General features: G+C 37.5%; 1 protein-coding gene across 1 annotated transcript in view; it reads right to left on the bottom strand.

Moving 5' to 3' along the window:
* LOC126974333 (parapinopsin-like) overlaps positions 1-22,047 on the bottom strand; it is a 99,093-nt gene that overhangs the window by 20,553 nt on the left and 56,493 nt on the right. Inside the window, exons 3-4 of the mRNA XM_050821790.1 lie at positions 14,889-15,048; positions 1,717-1,912 (exon numbers count right to left, since the gene is read on the bottom strand). Of these exons, the coding sequence (XP_050677747.1) occupies positions 1,717-1,912; positions 14,889-15,048 (356 nt within the window). The remainder of the gene's footprint in view (positions 1-1,716; positions 1,913-14,888; positions 15,049-22,047) is intronic.

Below are 22,047 nucleotides of genomic sequence, written 5' to 3'. Positions count from 1 at the left end.
TTTTGAGGTAGGTGTTGGCTTCAGACTACCTGTTATTAAACGACAGGCTCAGAGCTACGTCGATCAGCTTTGCATGTGCCGACCGTTCCCACGCAAGGGAGGAAAATTCGGCTGCGGAGTACGACACGCTTGGTGTAGCTCCCCAGGAAGTCGCAGTCAGCTTTCTCAGTAAGTTGTTGCGTCTGCAGACCTTTTGCTGAGTGCTGTTTCATTGTCAGACTGCGGTCAAGTGTTACGCCCAAGTATTTGGGGAATCTTTTATGGAAAAATTTTGCCATGTGATGTAAAGTTCCCTGTTTGCGTCCTTATTACGTAGGTGGTATACGCAGACTTCGGTTTTATTTGGGTTTGGTTTCAATCCATTTGCCGTATAGTATTCGTTGAGCTGGTTCAGGGATGTAGTTATTGTTCCTCTGCACTCGTGAAGCTGTCCGCTTGAGCTGCTAGTGCTAGGTCGTCTGCGTAGATGAATATTTTGGTGTCCTGTGTTTTACGGTGATCAAAGATTTTTGATTTTCCTTATCCTAGATATTGAGGCGTTGCCCTCTTAATACTCAGTAAAAGTAGGAATCAATGTTATAAGGGATTGTCCGGGGCACTAGCGGTATTAAATACAGCAAAGTTCACTACGTAGCGCGGTGGTTCCAGGTTCCTTCAAAAAGAGCGCGTACCGTACAGAGAGTGATGGCAGGCCAACCTTCTGGTGTTGCCACATCAACCTCATAACTCATATTATTATCTTTGCAATGCAAACAATTCATTCGAACAACTGAGGTGAGCGGATGTGTCTATGGTTAGGTCAGACGTTGAGTTATTCAATTAACGCAAATCGCCTGCGTCTGTATGACACGTGTTCGTATGTTTGCGTTCGCAAAACTCGAAACGTACTTGTAGATTGAATGTAAATTCAAACAGGCAAGTAATCAGCGTTGTTTATCTTTCATTACATAGCCATCGATACTGAAGATAGGGTATTGAATCGAGTAATTTTGTGTAAACTTCTGTGTAGAATTAATCCAATTATGTAATCGTAATTTCAAGATTTATTCCCATTTCGAATGTTGAGTATGAATAGAAAGGTAAAGGGCTTAATCTATTGCCATCTATCACAAAATGGCTGCAGCTATATCTTAATATATATTATAAGTCCAGTGTCCTGATGTTTGTTTCCACTCCACTAATGAACTTATTTTAATAGAGATTACTTCATTGAGTACACTCAATGAAGTAATCTCTATTAAAATAAGTTATAAACTACAGTTTAGTCCAACTTGAGAGATATGACCCATAATTAATTTTATTTTCAATATTTGTTTCGTATGGATATATTTTCTATGAGAGAATTTATTGACGCAAGGTTTTACAGTTCTGCTGTGAAACAATTATTTTAAATACAGTATTTTATTGATTACTAGCTGACCCAGTAAACGTTGTATTGCCATATAAAGTAATTAAAAAGAAATTCAATGATTAAAATTTTTAGGGTATAAAAATTAAATGACTGCCGATTCTCAGACCTACCAACTATATCGTAGATACATAAAATTTATTTATTATTAGTGAGTATTAGTGAGTGAGTGAAAGCGTGTGAATATAAATATATACATCTTTAAATCGTGCCAAAGCGTTTCTTAAGTAAAAAAAGTTCTGTACGTAATTGTTTTTGCATAATCGTATATTAAAATATTTAGTATTAGTATTATTTTATTAAATTACCTTATATTTGCTGCCTCATTGACGTAGTTCCCCCAGCCCATCAATGGAGGAGTTGTGAGGGCTAGGGAGTATGTCCAAATGAATACAATAGCGAGGCCGGCACTCTTTGAACTTAGATGTCTTGTACTTAAGGGTCGTGTCACCATTAAGTAACGTTCAAACGAAATAACAGTGAGTGTTGTTATTGACGTAATTCCTGCAACAAAATTCAACATTATTCTTGGAACGAATCGCTGACATTCTCGGAACAGAGCGTGTTACAAATTACATTATTTTATTTAAAGGAAATGATTTACCAGGCTTTTGACTGACAGTAGCTGTTTATTTCACTGACTTTTAATATATATAAGGGTTCCTTTTTACAAAATCGTTATATTCCGATAGTATATAAAGTCTAGATCCTTTGTAACAGAAAGTTTAATCTGGTATCATCCGGCTGTGCTGAAAAACTGTTCCCTAGGTGAATTTCACATATCGACGCATTTTTGTGCTGTGAAGCAGTAATGTACAACTATTATTGTTTGGGCTTATAATTATAATAATTTAATTCAGAAAAAAATCCATAATAATTGTAGTAAAATGTCCTAAATTTTGTTAGTATAATTATAACTAAACAGGCACATGAAGCCGCATAAATGCTTGCATAATTGGTGCATCGCAATGACTAGCAATGGTTTGCAGAATGATGTTAGGGCTTCCCGCAACTTTTTCAGCAATGACGCGTTTCTTTTGTGTTGGGTGGCATGGAAGGCGTCCTCGCATCCGCGAAAATTGCCGTAGCACTGCAAAAGCGGAGCAGCCTCGTCAACCTGAAACCATTGTTGTACTGAACGCGAAAGACACTAAGCGTTCTTTCAGTATATCTGACACACAGGCTGCTCTTATAAAAGGTTTGACATGCTTTGAAAAGCGTTATCTTAACCTCACAAAAACGTCGCTAGCTAAAGTTAAAGCTAGTGAAAATACTGTAAAAATAAATTATTAAAAAAAAAGATTCGATTTCAATGAGTATACACTTTTATCTGGATCTCTTAATTTAGGAAATCTTAATCAACTGTACAGATATAAAATATTGTTTACTAAGTTAATTATGAAAGTCGGTATTATATGTGAGCATAGCCTGGTAGAAGGTTAACGAGTGAGCCTCTTAGCGGTTAAAAGTCCAGGCAGACATATTAAGTGAACCCCATGGAATCGTTATAATGTGAAGGGATTTCAAAATATTTAGATGCCTGTAGAATTGAATGTAAAAATGGAGAAGGAACATTTTAAGTGTATAAATTTCTAAAGCCCAAATCTGTTTTTATAAATATTATGATACTAAAATGTTGTTTAAAATTTCATGGCATCCGTAGTTTACTTTCGTGCTATCTCATACTATTTCCGGGTTGTAGCTATAAATATATAAATAAATTTCTTCATAACTGTTTTTAGGATTCCGGTCGGTTTTTTTACCATTTGACTAGTAAAAACCCGACCCCTCATAGATTCGTCTCGTCTGTCTGTCTGTACGTGTATGCCACTTTTTTCCAGAACTATACTGTTGAAACTTGGTTAGTAGATGTATTCTGTGAACCGCATTAATATTTTCACACCAAATAGAAAGAAAACTATAAATTTTGTTACATTATACTTGCAACTGAAACTCAAAAATTTTTTTTCATCAAACCTATACGCATGGTATCTATGAGAGTATTATCTAGAGTTTCTAGCGCCCCTTCTTCTCTCTCAGAGCGCCATTTGTTTCCGAAGCGGTAGTAGTATCTAGTATAATAGAAATGACATCAAAAAGAATTCTAAGGGAATCAATTTCGAGAAAATAAATGCCTTTTATGCCTTTTATGGATAGGTCATCAAAATGATATTGACGTTTCTAATATCATTTTGTAGTTCTCTAAGTATTTTATTTTAAGGCTAAGAAGGAGCGGAGCCTCCTGGTACAAGCATTCTTTATATGCTTAAAAGGAGGTTCTTGCCACTATTTGTAAAAGAGAATTTGTTAAAATCAATAAAGATTTTTTTTGTTTTTTTTCTAAGCTGAATAGTTTCAGCGAGAGAGTTCCCTTCCAAGTGGTAAAATGTGTGTCCCAACCCCCCTTTAACTTCTAAAATAAGAGAATGATGAAACTTAAACATTAGCATGCAAACTTCCACCGAAAATTGGTTTGAACGAGATATAGTAAGTCGTTTTTTTTAATACGTATAAATGACGAGAGCTCATTTGCTCATTTAAATAATTTAATATCATTTTCCTTTCTATATAAGTTTTATATTCTGTTACTTGCTGCTACGGAACCCTTCATGGACGAGTCCGACTCGTACTTCGCCGCTTTTTTTATTAACACCAAAATATTGTTTCAAACATCATAGCTTGCGTAGTGTTATTTTGGCCTAACTATTTGGATTTAAATAAATATCTCCAGCATAGATAGAACCTTCTATCTCTGTTCTCCAGTATTTTGCTATTTTTTTTATTAACACTAAAATGTTGATTCAAATTTAAACGTCTTGGCATCCGTAGTATTAATTTGGTGCTATCTTATGCAATTTCCGGGTTCTTGCGATAAATATTTAAATTCCGACCGAGTGACACCATTTGCAAATGGACGAAGTAAAGATTCTGCTAGTCTTAATTCTAGTTGTCAGTTTGAATTTTCAAAATAATACAGGGTTTCGTCATATTTTCCAACAAATATGCTATTATTATTACCAGTGGGAGGCTCCTTTGCACAAGGTGCCGGCTAGATTATGGGTACCACAATGGTGCCTAGTTCTGCCGTGAAGCAGTAATGTAGTAATAAAATGAACGTGGTCCCAAAGAATGACAAATCTGAGAACGATAGTGATTCCTCTAACACTCTGCTAAAGAGAATATATACTGCACTAGTTGAATCCATCCTAACCTACTGCATTCCAGTGTGGGGAGGTGCTGCAAAAATAAAGTTTTTAGACATTGAGCGCTCGCAACGAGCATTGATTAAGGCCATGTATTTCAAACGTTACAGATATTCTACAGAACAACTTTACCTTGAGTGCGGTTTACTCTCTGTGAGGAAACTGTTTCTGAAACATGTTTTAATCAAAAAACATAAAGAAGTACCATATCTCGTAAATAATAAACAAAGTAGGAGGCAACCTAACGTAACTAAAGTCCCTCGAACAAAAACAAAGTTTGCTAGCGCACAATACAATAGTCTCTCAGCTCAAATTTACAATAAAATAAATAAAAAACTACATATCCACTCAAAACAATATAACGATTGTAAAAAAATCGTAGAGAAGTGGTTAAAGTCTCTCGACTATGAGGCAACGGAGATTTTACTTAAACAACTTAAATAATGTACAGAGTATAATAACTTATCCAATGTTTACATAGATCAGACAGAAAATATTCCACACGCACTTAACATATATACACGCACACAACACTCACAAAAACACACAGTATCGCACGCACACACACACTCACACATAGTTACACATATTTATCATTTATGTTTATAATAATAAAAAGTGACTTACATGTTCGATAAGAATTAAAAATCGTAATTGTAAATCTTTGTCGCTGTAATTGTCAAGGTGTTCAAAAGTAACTTTCCAAATATTTAAATTGTTAATTTATATTCATTTCATAACCTTTTTAAATTTATATTCATTTCATAACTTTATTATTACTTCACCACCATGTCAATAAAACTTTTGTTAAATATAACACATTGCTGAATTGGAAGAGCGGAGACACCTGGTACAGGCATTATTTGCTTAAAAGGTGACTCCGGCCACTAGCTGCTGTAAACTATGATTTTAAGAGAAATAAATTATTATTATTATTATTATAGTAATGGGGATTTTCAAGAGTCCTAAGCGGCACTGCATAGTAATGGGCAGAGTGTATCCATTACCATTAGCAATACGTCCTGCTCATCTCGTCCCTTATTTTCATAAAAATAAATTGAAAGTACTTTTGGTAACTTCATCACTATTATGAGAAAAGATACTTTCAGAAAAGTTTGCTGTTTCTTTTTACGACAGTAAGGGGCGAGATGAGCAGGACGTTCAGCTGATGGTAATTGATACGTTTAGGATTCTTGAAAAACCCAAAAATTCTGAGCGGCACTACAACTGCGCTCGTCACCTTAAGACAAGATGTTAAGTCTCATTTGCCCAGTAATTTCACTAGCTACGACGCCCTTCAGACCGAAACACAGTAATACCTAATTATGACTGCTTCACGGCAGAAATGGGGTTTGTTGTGGTCCCATAATCTGAACGGCATCCTGTGCAAAGGAGCCTCCCACTGTTAATACTAACTGTTTTCTGTTTTATGTTTAAGTTTATCGAAACACTATTATTGAGCTCTTTTGATGCCAAGTAATCACCCTGCACATTATTTAAAGTAAAAACAGGACATAATTTGAACATAAAATATAAAAAAAAAACGTTATACTTATGTCCCCAATATCAAATATGGTTTTAAAAATTTTCGTCTGTCTGTGCGTTTGTGCACACTTATCTCAGTAATGGCTTAGCCGATTTGAATGTTGTTTTAACTAATGTATATCTTGGCAAGTTTCTAACATTCTTGTCGGGACACAATGTATTAAATTATTTTAAAGTTCAAGTACTGAACAGGCGTGGTATTTTAACAACATATCAAAGGACTTGTCTTGAGAAGCTTTGAAAAAAATGTTTAATTTAGATTTGTTCGTTAGTGGGAGACAAATCCGGTGAAATAATAATCTAGGTATACATATATAAAGTAATATTGAAATAACCGTTTTTTACTACATGTATATGAATATATATACGGTATACACCAAAATAACATTTTTTTTAAAATTTTTGTCTGTTTGTTTTTTCCGGCTAATCTATGAAATGGCTGGACCGATTTTGACGGGACTTTTATTGGCGGGTAGCTGATGTAATAAGGAGTAACTTAGGCTACGTTTATTTCAGATTTTTATTTTTATTTTAGTAAAATAAAGTAATGTTGCAATGTTTAAGAAAAACTCTAACTCAAAAAGTAATTTATATGGCAAAACAACGTTTGCCGGGTCAACTAGTAAATAATAAAAGCACAGACTCCTTTTTTTTTAATTTAGTTAAAATGCATTTTATCATCAAATTTTATGTAAATACGTGTTATAATTGATTAAATATCTACTAATTATCGTATTTGCTTTTAGTATTATTATGATAACTATTTACCTGATTTGAATACAAAATCAAATGACAAATATTATTATAATTAGTGAAATCATTATAATTATTATGATTTGGCCAAACAGAGAAGTGACAGTTTTCAAATATTTATTTTTATAATACAGGATGGCCGAGTAGTTGACGTCAAAACCTAAAATCTGAAAGCCTCATGGTGATGAGTATCCGAATCACCCCTATGTATGTTCTACGATTTTGCGTAGTTTAGGAGATAATATTTTTTTCCCCTTTTATTATTATTATGTGTCGGATGCTCGATAGATGGTGTCAGCATGAACAATATAAGCTATGCAGATGACATGGTTCTATTGAGTCCTTCGATCGGTGGTCTTGGTAAGTTGCTGCGCATATGCGAATAATATGCTGAGGAACATGGACTCATTTACAACACAAAAAAGAGTGAGTTTCTAATTTTCAGGGGGAGGAACAAAAGAGTCACATCTTCTCCAACTGTATATCTGTGCGGAGCCCCCCTGAAGCAAGTATCTGAGTTCAGGTACCTTGGACACGTAGTGACCGAACGCCTCGATGACGACAGTGACATGGAACGGGAGCGTAGGGCGCTGTCGGTCCGAGATTGCACGGTGTACTGCGCAGGTCAAATTAACTCAGTTTAGAGCATACTGCCAGTCTTTATTAGTGCAGTCTGTGGACTAACTACACGCAGAGAAGTAACAGCGCCCTACGTTTTCAGTACAACAACGTGCTGAGAGCAGTGGTGGGGAGGCCGTGGCGCTGCAGCGCGTCAGCAATGTTTGCGGATGCCCGCGTGGACGATTTCTTTGCGGTTATGCGAAAACGCGCTGCGTCCATGATGAGCAGACTTGCCAGTAGCAATAATGTCCTCCTCAGCACACTGGCATCTAGACTAGACAGTTCTCTCTGGAAAACTTGGAACGAGGCTCATATTAGTACTAGGTGCAAGTAGTTTTATAAGTTAAATTTAAGAATTAGCGATAGGAACTAACATAAATCTAAGTGAATATTGTAACTATCAAATTATTATAAGATTTTGTCAAATATTGTATTAACGTGTTTTTAATTTATATGGGTGGTATGCCTGAAATAAATGTTTTTATTATTATTATATCCGCTTTTTTCACTTAGTTGTGGTCTAGGACTTTTTTCCAATTTTTTTGAACACTTTTAGTTAATTTTATTGTTGATAATTATTAACTACAGTTGCAATAACCACATAAGAAACTATGAATAGTGACATGGGAGTGGGTCAGGGATTGGAAATAATACTCCGCTTATAGGAACGAGTCTTTGTTTGCGTTCACTTTTTAAATTAACTAGCTGTTGAAATTAACAATGTCTTGAAGTTTGTCAACTCTCGTCATATACTTCAAAAGGTTGCTACGCAACAATAGTTTAGACAATGCTGGAACTTGTTTAGAATTGAGTTGTAAGTTCAAGATAACTGCTCCAGCTAAATTCATGGAAATGTTCAAGGTATCACAAAAAAAATGGGGAGCCTATGGCTTCTAATTATTTTTAAAAACTTCCGAGAACATTGGCTAATAAAATGAGCCAAATTCAATTTAGATTTGGACTTCAACTTCTCGGCCACCCAGTATATTGCCCGGCAATATAAGGTATCAACATGCCAAATTTTATTAAGTTTATGTATATGTTGTTGTGTACCAAGTGTGTATAAGGATCTAATAATAGGTTTTTAACCGTCCCACGGGAACCTTTTAATTTTACGGTATGAAAAGTATTTAAGATAGACCTTGGATATAAGGTATCATTATGCCAGATTTCAATTAAATTGGTCCAGTAGTTTCAGAGATTAGCCCGCACAAACAGACAAACAGACAGAGAAACAAATAATTCCAAAACAATCGGAACTTGTTCTATTTCTCTCCTTACATCCCCCTGACTCAGTTTTGATAATTTTTTTTCTTTGGAAATGGAAATTAAATGGAAAAGGCAAATAATCTTTGGTCAAAATTATACAGTGCAAATGAGATCTCAAATGTACATCATATATTTTCTTAGTTTTATCATTCTCTTATTTTAGAAGTTACAGGGGGGGATACACATTTTACCACTTTAGAAGTGTCTCTCGCGCAAACTAATCAGTTTGGAAAAAAATGAAATTAGAAACCTTTATATCATTTTTGAAGACCTATCCATAAATATCCCACACGTATGGGTTTGATTAAAAAAAATTAAGAGTTTCAGTTCTAAGTATGGGGAAGTTCCAAAAAATTTTTCTTTTCAATTTTTGTGTGAAAATTTTAATGCGCTTCAAGTTTCAACAGTATAGTTGTTACAGTTTTGGAAAAAAGTGGCTGTGGCATACACGGATAGACAGACAGACATGACGTAACGATAAGGGTTCAGTTTTTTACGATTTGGCTGCGGAACCCTAAAAATGTAACCAAAACGTATTTCTGAATGATTACATAGATACATACCTTCTACAACTGTTCCTTATTTGTAGTAGGTAGGTAGCAAGACGGTGCAGGGGTAAAAGAGTAAAATATCTAACTTGTTTAAAATCATAAGGAATAAGATCGTATTTGTGCAAACAGATTTTACATTACCGCTTCATAATTACCAAGTTTTTAAAATCAAATCAAACTCACTTTAATCATGTACGTCACTTACGAAAGTCAAAAAAAAGGGTTGAATTAATGAGAAGAAGTAGTAAGAAACTCATTGCCACTCTTTTAAATCAAGATTTACATTTTTATCGTTTTACAAATCCTTTCAAATACAATATAATATGTAAAGTGATGCAACAAATATACTCATACTTCAAATAGTCAATGCCTTACACGAGTAAGTCAAAAAAGTAAATGAAAATTAATACATAACAAAAATTATTATACACACACATCGTAAGTAAATAAAGGTAATCTGTGAGCGATTATACATAATATCCCATATATTTCTATATATAATAATATATATAAGCACCGCGCGTTCACGAGCATGACGCATGAGCCAGCCATCGCCTCCCACGACCATATTTTAGGGAAGGGGACGACCCGTCCCATGTCGCCGCCGCAAGTAGTGACATTTAAACGAGCATGACGAAGCCAGTAACGAGAACTCAACCAAACAACAAAAATAGAATCTTAATCTACATATATGTACCACAGGAGGGTACCGGCTCTATCAGAGCCAGAGAATCCCTCCCAGAGCATTCTACCTCGGGCTGCCTATCGTATTCTTGGGAGGGCACACTACCGCGCATATCTAAGGACAAACAGGGCAGCAACACCACGGTACCCCGCTCCACGCTTAATGTGGACTTTTGTAACATCAGGGGAATTCACTCCAATTTAAACGCCGTCCACCACCACCTTGAGACGGCGCAGCCGGCCTTGTGTTTCCTTACGGGGACGCAGATATCTCAACCTAACCTCAACCCAACCAGCGATACGTCATATTTAACGTACCCCGGGTACAAAATTGAACATGATTTTTTGCCTCATACCGGGGTATGTATGTACTGAGGGTAGGGATCTGTCTACTCGCTGGCTCCAAGTAGATTTAGACGATCGCGTCCGCATCTATGCGTGTGCCTACAGGTCCCATAGTGGTAACGCAGAAACCGATCATCTCATGGGCTGCGTTCAAGCGGCAATTGACGACGTACTTGCACAGATCCCCTCCGCCGAAATCGTAGTCTTGGGTGATTTCAATGGGCACAATGCCGAATGGCTTGGATCACGTACCACAGACTACGCAGGGCGATCTGTGCATAGTTTTGCATTGGCGTATGGTCTGTCCCAATTGGTTGAGTCGCTAACGCGGCTCCCGGATATGGATAGCCACATGCCGTCCTTATTGGATCTTCTGCTGACTATACATCCCGAAAGTTATCAGGTCTCTGTCTACGCCCCTTTCGGAACGTCCGACCATTGCCTGGTCAGGAGTGTAGAGCCTATCCGACAACAACGTCGCAGACCACCAGCGACCCGCCGCGTTTGGCACTACAAGTCAGCAGATTGGGATAGGATGCGTTCCTTTTTTGCATCCTACCCTTGGGGCAAGGTTTGTTTCCCTTCGAATGATCCTAGTTCCTGCGCCGTTGCCGTAGCCGATGTGATATTACAGGGCATGGATATTTTTATACCAAGCTCTGTAGTACCAATCGGTGGCAGATCACAGCACTGGTTCGATGCGTCAGTTAAAGCAGCATCTGACTGCAAAAAACAGGCGTATCGAACTTGGGTTGCGGCGTTGGGCTCAAAGGATCCGAACAGCAATGTTCTAAAGAGGAAATATAACCGTGCCTCCAGATTTTTTAAGCGACAAATCGCCCGTGTGAAGTCGATCATCATCGAGATCGCACGTCGTCAAAATCGGCGAACAGCTTTCCAGTTGCCCGACTGGAACACGCAAGTTCTGGTCGTTTTTCTAAAGCTGCTCTTGGTAACTTCAACCAGCCGTCCTTGCCGCCGTTGCACATGAGGAATGACACCCTGGCCCATAGGCCGTATTTATTATTGCCGTATGCGGCAAAAGAGAAAGCCGATCTCCTGTGCGCTCTCTTTGCCTCTAACTCGACTCTTGACGACAACGGAAAAACACCGCCGACCATCTCGCGGTGTCAGAGCTCTATGCCTGAAGTACAGTTCAGACAGGAAACTGTTAGGCGAGCTCTATTGTCGTTGGTCGTCAGGGAGTCGAGCGGGCCGGATGGCATTTCTCCAATCGTGCTTAGAGCGTGCGCCCCTGAGTTGGTGCCGGTGCTAACGCATTTATTCCGACACTCTTAATCCAAAGGTGTAGACCCTGACTCATGGAAGTCAGCCCTTGTCCATCCAATCCAAAAAAAGGAGACAGTTCGGATCCGGCGAACTACAGGCCTATTGCTATTACCTTCCTGCCCTCCAAAATCATGGAGAGCATAATTAGCCGCCAGCTATTGGTATACCTAGAGGGTCATGAGTTGATCAACGACTGTCAGTACGGCTTTCACCATGGTCGGTCGGCAGGTGATCTTTTGATATACCTAACACATAGATGGGCGGCGGCTATTGAAAGCAAGGGGGAAAGCCTGGCAGTTAGCCTGGATATAGCGAAGGCCTTTGATCGTGTATGGCACAAGGCACTCTCAAAACTTCCATCGTTTGGGCTTCCCGAGAGCTTATGCAAGTAGACCTCCAGCTTTCTCACTGGGCGCAGCATACAGGTCGTTGTCGACGGTTATTGCTCGAACCCGAAGCCCGTGAACGCTGGAGTGTCCCAAGGCTGTGTGCTATCTCCCACGCTGTTTCTTCTGCATATCAATAATATGTTGGACACCTCCAACATACATTGCTATGCAGACGACAGCCCTGGTGATGCCGTATACACGGGCCATGCAGGTCTCTCTCGGGAAATCGTTGACCAGTGCCGGGAGAAACTTGTGTCTTCTATCAAGTCCTCTCTTGAGAAGGTCGTGGAATAGGGTAAATTGAACCTTGTCCAATTTAACCCCCAGACGACTCAAGTTTGCGTGTTTACCACTAAAATAACCCATTTGCCGTATAACCGCTCTTCGACATCACTTCCCTTAAAGCCTCGCCTTGTATCGGAATACTGGGTCTTGAAATCTCGAGCGATTGTCAACTCCGTGGCCATCTGGAGGGCAAAGCTGAATAGGCTTCGAAGAAGCTGTGCGTCATTTATAGAGCACGGCAATACTTCAAGCCGGCCCACATTCTAACGCTCTACAAAGCGCATACAAAGCGCAGGTCCGGCCACACATGGAGTATTGCTGTCATTTCTGGTCTGGCGCACCCCAGTATCAGCTCGATTCATTCGACCGCGTGCAACATAAAGTAACTCGAATTGTCAGGGACCCAGTGCTCTGTGAACGGCTGGATCACTTGGCGTTGCGTAGAAATGTCGCTACATTGTGTGTCTTCTACCGCATTTATCACGGGGAGTGTTCCGAAGAGCTGTTTAACCTGATTCCTGCCGCCGAATTCCACCTTTGCACGACATGCCACTAGTAAGGATATCATCCCCACCATCTGGATGTTTGGCGGTCCTCCACAGTGCGGTTTTCAAGGAGCTTTCTTCCACGTTATTCAAAGCTGTGCAATGAGCTTCCTTGTGCGGTGTTTCCGGGACTTCAAAAAAAGCGCGTACTCCTTCCTTAAGGGCTGGCAACGCTCCTGTGATTCCTCTGGTGTTGCAAGAGATTGTGGGCGGCGGTCATCACTTAACACCAGGTGACTCGTACGCTCGTTTGTCCTCCTATTCCATAAAAAATAAAATACTCAACGCTGTACATTAGTAAAAAAATGTATAATTATACGTAAAAAAGAAAGTTATTGAGTACAGTCACGGCCGACCATTACTGTATCAACAATAAATAGTAGGTCATGGTATAGTAGATGCATCAATCCACACACACTAAATAAATCTACTAAACACCTCTACTTACAATCTGACCATTTTGCTTATTGTTTAATTCATAATTATCAATATTATTATATTTAATTAAGAGTGATTAAAGCTCAAATCTTTTAAAATAAATATAAAATGATTCTAAATTATTGTTGGTAGCTTAGTTATTTTATTTTGCTACGTAATTGCGAATTTCATGATTATTAGGAGAACAGGAATCAGCCGTTAATTACGAGCACAGTGTCGAGTTCCTATTTTAATTACTCGCAAATATAGCTTGTTCATGAAATAAGATTTATTATGAAAGAGATTTATTTAGAATTTGGATTTTAATCTATGTGAGGGAAGTAATCTTAATTTACTCGTTTCTTATCCAGAAATAACAACAGGAATTGTTGAAAGTTTGAGTTAAGAAAACATTTGAATTTTAACCTTGAGGTTGACTGTTAACCTCTATTCTGAGCAATGCACGCACACTGATACAAAGTGACATACAAATTGCGGGTGTAAGATGTAGCTTGTCACGCACACTAAAGATGCACCGTGTTATGTATTAATGAAATATAGTCGAAATTTCTAAATAAGCGTAGCTTTCTACTACCTGAAACAGTCTCTGCACTTTCTACTACTCACTCATGGTCGCCTGGTACCAATTACGAAAATGCGCTGCCTGTAGACCATAAAATATATTAACGTGTAGAGAAACAAAGCGAGAGAGAAGAATATCTCTAATGGAGATGGAGCGAGATAGAAAAGGTAACTGAATCTATTGTGTTTGTAGCCGATTTCAATAGACAAGTCGTAAATAGTCAGCCACGCTGGGCATTAGCTTCTTATTATTTTGAATACTTAAACCAAAAGAGTAAAATAATACTAAACTACTAGCTAACGCACACGATGACAAATCAAAGTTGGTGACACATTGTCGATCTGCCAGAACGTCTATACGGTAATATATTGTAAGTCTATGGTTTAGACGAATGACTTTTTCTCTCACTTACAGAGTTATTTCTTTTATGTTTGTCTCTTCTTTCATGAAAAATTGCAGATGGATTAACGCTATTTCCTAACGTACCCTTTTAACTGAACTCCCTTTCGCCACAGAGCCTCATAAGGAAATTTATTACAAAATGTAACAAAAAGATAAAGACAGTTGTATGAGTATATAAAATTAGCTCCGCTTAGATTGAAAACAAATAAATCTTCAATTTGATCAAGTTCTATATAAATATAGGGTTATACTCATGAAAATATTCATAGCCTTAAATAATATATTATATATAAGTCTCACATAGTTTTTGTTAGTCCTTTAGACACAGCAGGAAAGATTTTCAGCTATTTTATACAAAATTTTAATATTTTCTTTATTTAAGGCAGTATCACACAGATAAAAATAATTTTTATAAGCAGTTATATTACTGAACTTTGAAACTGCACATGGTGCTTATGAAAAATAAGTTTTAAAGTGGCTTATGAATTGAGCCCCTAAATCGCTTAATATCGCAGTGTTTAAGTTTATCTATTGTAAACAAAAATTAAAAAATCTAATAATAGTTTATCTTTATAGATTACAGATATGTTTTACTTACCTAGCAGTGCCATAAAGAAACCATAGACAACGCACATGGTACGTCCAAAAATCCAACGATGGAAAAGCGCTGATATCAATGTCAGGGGATTCCCCAACACTGACACGGAGAAGTCCGAGCACACCAGATTGAAGAGGATTATGTTCAAGGGAGTCCAAAGCTGAAACAAATTGATAAAATTGAATTTGATTGTAATCGTAAAGATTTACTGTTTAAAGTTGTAAAAGTTTATCCGTAAAACCAAGGATTGAAGGGAGTACAGAAAATTGGTTAAAACCTTGACTCAGACCTTCAACAATAAATGATACGACCGCCGAGAGTAGAAGGTTAAAAACAAAGTAAACATTTGCAACAAATCAAAAATATCATTTCAAAAGAGCCGTATCCATTGTAAAGGATATTATGTACCAAGAAACCAATCGTCAGAAAGAAAATAATGAAGCTTCTCAGCGCTCAATAAAGTTTCGTATCCAATATTTGTCATATAATATTATGTGAATTGTATGGCCACTTTCCCCAAAATAATTGCAACTTCTATGTTCAACATCATCATCATTTCAGCCGGAAGGCCGGAAGACGTCCACTGCTGGACAAAGGCCTCGCCCAAAGATCGCCATGACGATCTGTCCTGCGCTGCCCTCATCCAACGTATTCCGGCAATCTTCTTCTATGTCCGTCGAGCTATGTGCCCTGCTCACTGCCACTTCAGTTTCGTAACCATCAGGGCTATGTTGGTAACCTTTGTTCTATTATAGATCTCTTAATTTCTGATTCGATCTCGAATGGAAACTCAAAGCATAGCATAGCTCTCCATTCCCTATGAGCGACGATAAAATTCCTATGTTGTGTAATGTTTTTTTAATTATCTGGGCTAAGTGAAGGGTTACCCCAACAACTGTTGTTGGATCTACCCATTGACCTATTCATTCTAAAACATCTCAAAACCAACGGCTAATATTTTGTTATGGAACACATAGTAGTGTGAAAGCTACGTGTAAGCTTCACGATGCCATGATCTACGGGTACATAAATATTAAGAAAACAAATGGAAAATAATCTTGCAACAAGACTTCTATTCCGCTTTTAGTCTTACATTTACATATTTTGGAACCCAGCCCATCTTTTAAGCATATAACAATATAGCCTACATAATATAATCCTACTAATATTAATAATGTGCAAGTTTGTATGTCTGGATGTATGTTTGTACATCTTTAACGCAAAAACTACTGAATGGATTTTGATGAAACTTTACAATAATATAGCTTACACACCAGAATTACACTATTATTTATCAAACTATAGTGTGAATTATCCAAAATATAAAAGAAGTGTAAAGTAAGTAGAAAAGAAACGAGTGTGCTGCAATGCGTAGTGCAGAACAGCGTGTTACAGCCAGGCTCAAGCGATGGAAGACCACTGGCAAACGTCCCTTGGCTATGAATCTGTGTATCGGTGACATAGTTGGTGAGATCTTTACTTTTAATAGACACGGAGGGGATATTCGGTCACGTTCGACCGAAAGCGAACATAACGGAACATGACACGATGTTAAAATACATAGTGTTTAAGTTTTAATTGCATTTTATGAAATAATTTTTAATGATTTTTTTTATTTTCATGTTTAATGGATCCAACGGTGTGCCACTGGCAGTGGAAACTGCATTTGCTGCTTCGCCCGGCGTGATGCGTAGCGTCTACGGAGCAGGCGTGGAGTTCCAATTTACATACACTAGACAGTTATTGGAACACTTATATCTGGAGAATAGCTGGACGGATTATCATGATTTTTAATTTGTTGGATTTGTAAAATAATATAAACACAATAAATAAAATACTTTCTAATAATGATAATGTCTGGATCTACTGAAACGCTTTTAAAAAATTTCTTACCTATATTTTATGTGAGTGTGTTATGCTATATGATACTAACCCGAAAAATGAAAAAACCTTTCCGTGGTCGTGGTTGTCGCATTTAAAAAGTAAGTCTCTGAAAAAACGTTAAAACACTTAAAATAATTTATCGCGCAAAACAACGTTTGCCGGGTCAGCTAGTAATATTATAAATTTTTAGGTGACCTGCGCAGATCCATGCATCAATACTACGAGTGGTTAGCGATCCCACCTACTAAGCTAGAGGTCCCGGGTTCGAATCCCGGTAGGTGCAAGCATTGATATGATGAATATGGATGTTTGTTTCCGAGTCATGGATATTTAAATGTAATTTATGTATGTTTATATGAATTTATGTATGTTTAAGTAAGTATATTGTATTAAATATATAATTGTCTTGTAACCCATAACACAGGCTATATATGCTTAACTTGGGGCAAGATAATTTGTGTGAAAAGTGTGTCAATATTATTATTATATCAATATTATACTGTCTATATAATCTACTATACTATAGTAAGCATTCTTTGTCAAAGGCCTAGTCAAGGTTAGAGTCCCAGTATACTGTCTGGTATTTTTTGTAAAATGGAATACCAACACCTGTGATTGAGCCCTTTACTCTAATTGCTAATTTTATTATAGCTATTAAACGGCATGTACAGTTTATTCTTACTCCTTGAATTGCATGAATTCAAGTCACAACTTTTATTGAATTCAGTTATATTTTTTCTAATATAATAATACGTATTACAAAAAATATTATATTGATTAAATTGCTTTATTATGACAGTAAGGGATTAGACGAACAGGACGTTCAACTGATGGTAATTGATACGCCCTTGAGACATAAGATGTTAAGTCTCATTTGCCCTATAATTTCACTAGCTACGGCGTCCTTCATATTTTTTTAATCTAGTTTAATATTATGAGAGTCCTAACCTATCTATTTTTAATCAACCTATGAATTGATTCATGAGTTATCTCTACAATAAAGTACATATATAATATCTGATATTAATAGAATAATTTGAATAATTTCTGTAAAGGCTTTAAGATTTACAATTTTAAAGGTACATTTTATTTTTGTATTAAAATGTCGCACCAATTTATTAGTGAAAAGAGCAACCCGGGTCAGGTCTTTTCAATCCACATGCTCTACCTCGGAATGAAAAGGAAATGAAATGCCTAAACATAAAGTGAACATTCATTTGAATTCCGTCATTTCTTTAGCGTTCACGTAGCGTGGTATCTATTAAAAGAGTTATGAAGTGACTTGAAAAGACGCTCCCGATAAAATGATAAATAAAATGAACGCGTAGTTGAGTTGCGTAGATAATGCCTTCTACCACATTTATCACGGGGATTGTTCTGAAAACTATTGACCGGATTCTTGCCTCCTTATACCATCATCATCATCCACAAACAAAAATATCATCCTTCAGTTTTATAGTGCGGCTTTTCTCAGCTGTGTAGTTTTCGTGTACGAGAACCTTAATGTACTTCCCTTATCTATATGGTATATACGTAAAGAAGTGTCTTTTGATCTATTCGATATTCTAAGATAACACCACATCATCATCATTATCAGACGGAAGACGTCCACTGCTGGACAATGGCCTCCCCCAAAGATTTCCACGACTATCGGTCCTGCGCTGCCCTCAACGTATTCCGGCGATCTTGACCAGATCGTCGGTCAATCTTGTGTACCAACACTACGTCTTCCGGTATTTGGTCGCCATTCGAGGACTTTAATGCCCCAACGGCCATCTGTCCGTCGAACTATGTGCCCTGCCCACTGCGACTTCAGTTTCGCAATCATTTGGGATATGTAACTTTTCTTCGGTATCACCACATACCCACTTGTAAACACACACATACACTCACACAAAAGCACATATTCACTCAAACAATACACATGCATTCACACATCGTACTCCGCCGGCGAGCGCGATGTCTCTTCAAACAAGTTCAATGGACTTGTTTGAAGAGACAATAGATATATTGGACTTGGACAATAAATATATTAGGTCGTTAATGATCTTCTCTCAATGCCCCTTTCACTCAGTTGTTGACGGTCCGAGGTTCGGGTCTTCTTATCACAAAGCCATAAAATTGCCCTACGACTCGTTTTGGCTGGAAAAGCTACCAGCATAGAGGGGTTATTTTTCCTTTTATGGCAATGGATTTCAATCTGAGTCCGACATATGGCCTCTGCTTGATAAGCATTTGGCCTCACCTCTGGGAAAAGAAAAATGTTAGCTTGATTGGATTATACCAGTGGGATGTTCCTTTGCACAGGATGTCGGCTAGATTATGAGTACCACAACGGTGCCTTTTTGTGCCGTGAAGCAGTAATGTGTAAGCATTATTGTGATTCGGTCTGAAAGGCGCTGTAGGTAGCAAAATTACTGACAACATCTTATGTCTCAGAAATTATCATCAGCTCATCATTCTACTCGTGTCATCCCTTGTTATCATAAACAAAAATGGTCTACGCTTTACTGAGAAATACGGTCTTGATAAATGGGTAGAAGGACGATAATTCTTTAAAGATAAATTAACATTAACTAGAAAATTTGCATTGCATTTCATCGTTGCAACTAATTATATTTTAATAAATGCAAGAGGTAACTTTGCCTCTAACGCATTCAAATCATATTTCTTAGAAGCACTTCATTAGAATTATTCAAGTGGAAAAGCAATATCTTTCACAGAAGCTTCCCTTTACGTTGAAGTACCAGCACTTGCGAGTTGATATCAATATTATTATGTAAGAGATATTTTAGTTTATTGCTTGCATAAAATATTATATTATTTATACTAATAAATGAAGATCATAGTATTTTCTTTGATTAACGGGAGTGTTACACAATTAAATAAAACGTGATTAGATTAAAAAATAATTAAAACGCTACTGAACGGGTTTCAGTAAAAATAAAAGTCAGAGTCCCCTGAAAACGAGATCTGGAAAGGTTCTTTTACCAGAGGGAGGGTCTTTGCACAGGACCCGGCTAGATTATGGGTACCACAACGGCGCCTATTTCTGTCGTGAAGCAGTAATGTGTAACATTACTGTGTTTCGGTCTGAGGGGCGCCGTAGCTAGTGAAATTACTGGGCAAATGAGACTTAATATCTTTTGTATCAAAGCGACGAGCGCAATTGTAGTGCCGCTTAGAATTTTAGGGTTTTTCAAGAATCCTGATTGGCACTTTGTTATGGGTAGCGCGTATCAATAACCATCGGCTGAACGTCCTGCTCGTCTCGTCCCTTATTTTCCTAAAAAAAGGTCTTGAAACGTCGGGCTCACTAAAATAGTAATAAAAATGTAATTTTTACGCAAAAATCTAATGTAAAAACATTGTTACATTTACACGCGTTTTCATCCATTAAAAAGTGTTTTATTTAAATGGAGATAAGGTTTCCGGTTATACCGCGAACTCTACTGAACCGATCGAATTAATATTTATAACAACAGATGCAGAATGTTTCCAAGAAGGTTTAAGTATATTATGTTTGTTAGTGATTACTTCTCCAGAACCTATTTATTGACTTAAGCTGCGTTTAGTGCTCGACCGACCGTCAGCGCTGACGTCGGTCGAGCGTAGCCCAACTATGAAAACATATTTTGAGAGCGTTCACTCCAGCGCTGATGAATTGCTACGCGCGTACAGCTACGTCGCGTTCATGAGAATCTAAGAGCTATGGCGATAAATAAATGCGTACAGTGCTACCCTGACCGAGCGATCGACCGTACGCGCGTACGAGTATGTTACATCGTCATCAAAATTTGTGTTTTGGCATGTTCGAATATATTATTGTATTTTTATTTCTCCTTCAATTTCGCGCTCTATAATAATTGGGTAAACTTGATACCTTTCATACCGCACATATTAAAGAGGCTTAAAATGGATTAATTTTTCTTCGCAATTGTACACGCGCATTCAAGTTTACTGTCAGCTGAACACTTAACGCAACATGAAGTCATAAAAGGCATTTATTTGCTCAAAATTGATTCCTTTAGAATTATTTTTGATATCACTTCTAATATACTACATACTACTACCGCTTCGGAAACAAATAGCGCTATGAGAGAGAAGAAAAGGCGCAAGAATCTCTCCCAGCATTCTTTTTTTGCACTGTTTTTAATGTAATTTACAATATTTTACTGTCATAACTATTGCTATATAATAATCATAATCTAGTTCCAGGCTGTCAGATGACTTAGATATTCAGCTGTGGAGTAGAAGGATTTACGACAGAAGCATGTTTTTATAAAATATTTAGCATTATTTAATGCCTGAACAGTGGCTGGGACGTTATTATAAAAGTGTATAAATTTACTCTTAAAGCTGTTATGTATCTTATGAAGCCTACTATTATTAGTTACAAGCAATTTCTTATTTCTAGTGTTATAAGTCAGTGCGTACGATACGCGCTACGCTCGAGTGACGTCAGCGCTGACCGTCGGTCGAGCACTAAATGCAGCCCATAGATAATACACTTGTGATGCAGCCTTAGAAATATCTATATATTCGCAATAAAAATTTTGTCAGTGACATTTCATTATATATGACAATTCATACAATGAGCAGGCACAGGGTATTAATTTATATGACAAAACAACGTTTGCTGTATCAGCACCTGTTACTTTACAGGTTGGGCAAGCGAAAAACCTGAATACTTGTGAACACGGTACTGAACTGCACTTTTTTTCTTTATTTATGAAAATAAGAGACGAGACGAGCAGGACGTTCAGCTTATGGTAATTGATACGCTCTGCCCATTACAATGCAGTGCCGCTCAGGATTCGTGAAAAACTCAAAAATTCTGAGCGGCACTACAATTGCGCTCGTCACCTTGAGACGTAAGATGTTAAGTCTTATTTGCCCAGTTATTTCATTAGCTACAGTGCCATTCAGACCGAAACACAGTAATGCTTATACATTACTGCTTCATGGCAGAAATAGGCGTGCTGTGCAAAGGAGCCTCCCACTGGTACCTAACGGTAATGAAACAGCAAACCGTATTGACGCAACAGGAAAAGAGCGAGGGTGTAAAAGGGGAACCGAAGGGGGCTTCACGTTCCTGTGAGGTCTAGAGAAAATGTAGCCGCGTAGTATGAATAAGGTGTTTATACTACATTGTTTGTTGTAGCTTTCCACCAGGTGGCGCTCCAGCATACCAACTTCTGCAATGTTCAACCAAGAGAACATTTGAATGTTCCTGTCATAGATAATTTAAAGGTCTATATTATAGAGCCTCTTT

The sequence above is a fragment of the Leptidea sinapis genome, chromosome 32, assembly GCF_905404315.1.
Source record: "Leptidea sinapis chromosome 32, ilLepSina1.1, whole genome shotgun sequence".
NCBI classification, from domain to species: domain Eukaryota; kingdom Metazoa; phylum Arthropoda; class Insecta; order Lepidoptera; family Pieridae; genus Leptidea; species Leptidea sinapis.
Note: the sequence above shows the minus strand (reverse complement) of the source record. Positions and strands in the feature narration are given on the sequence as shown.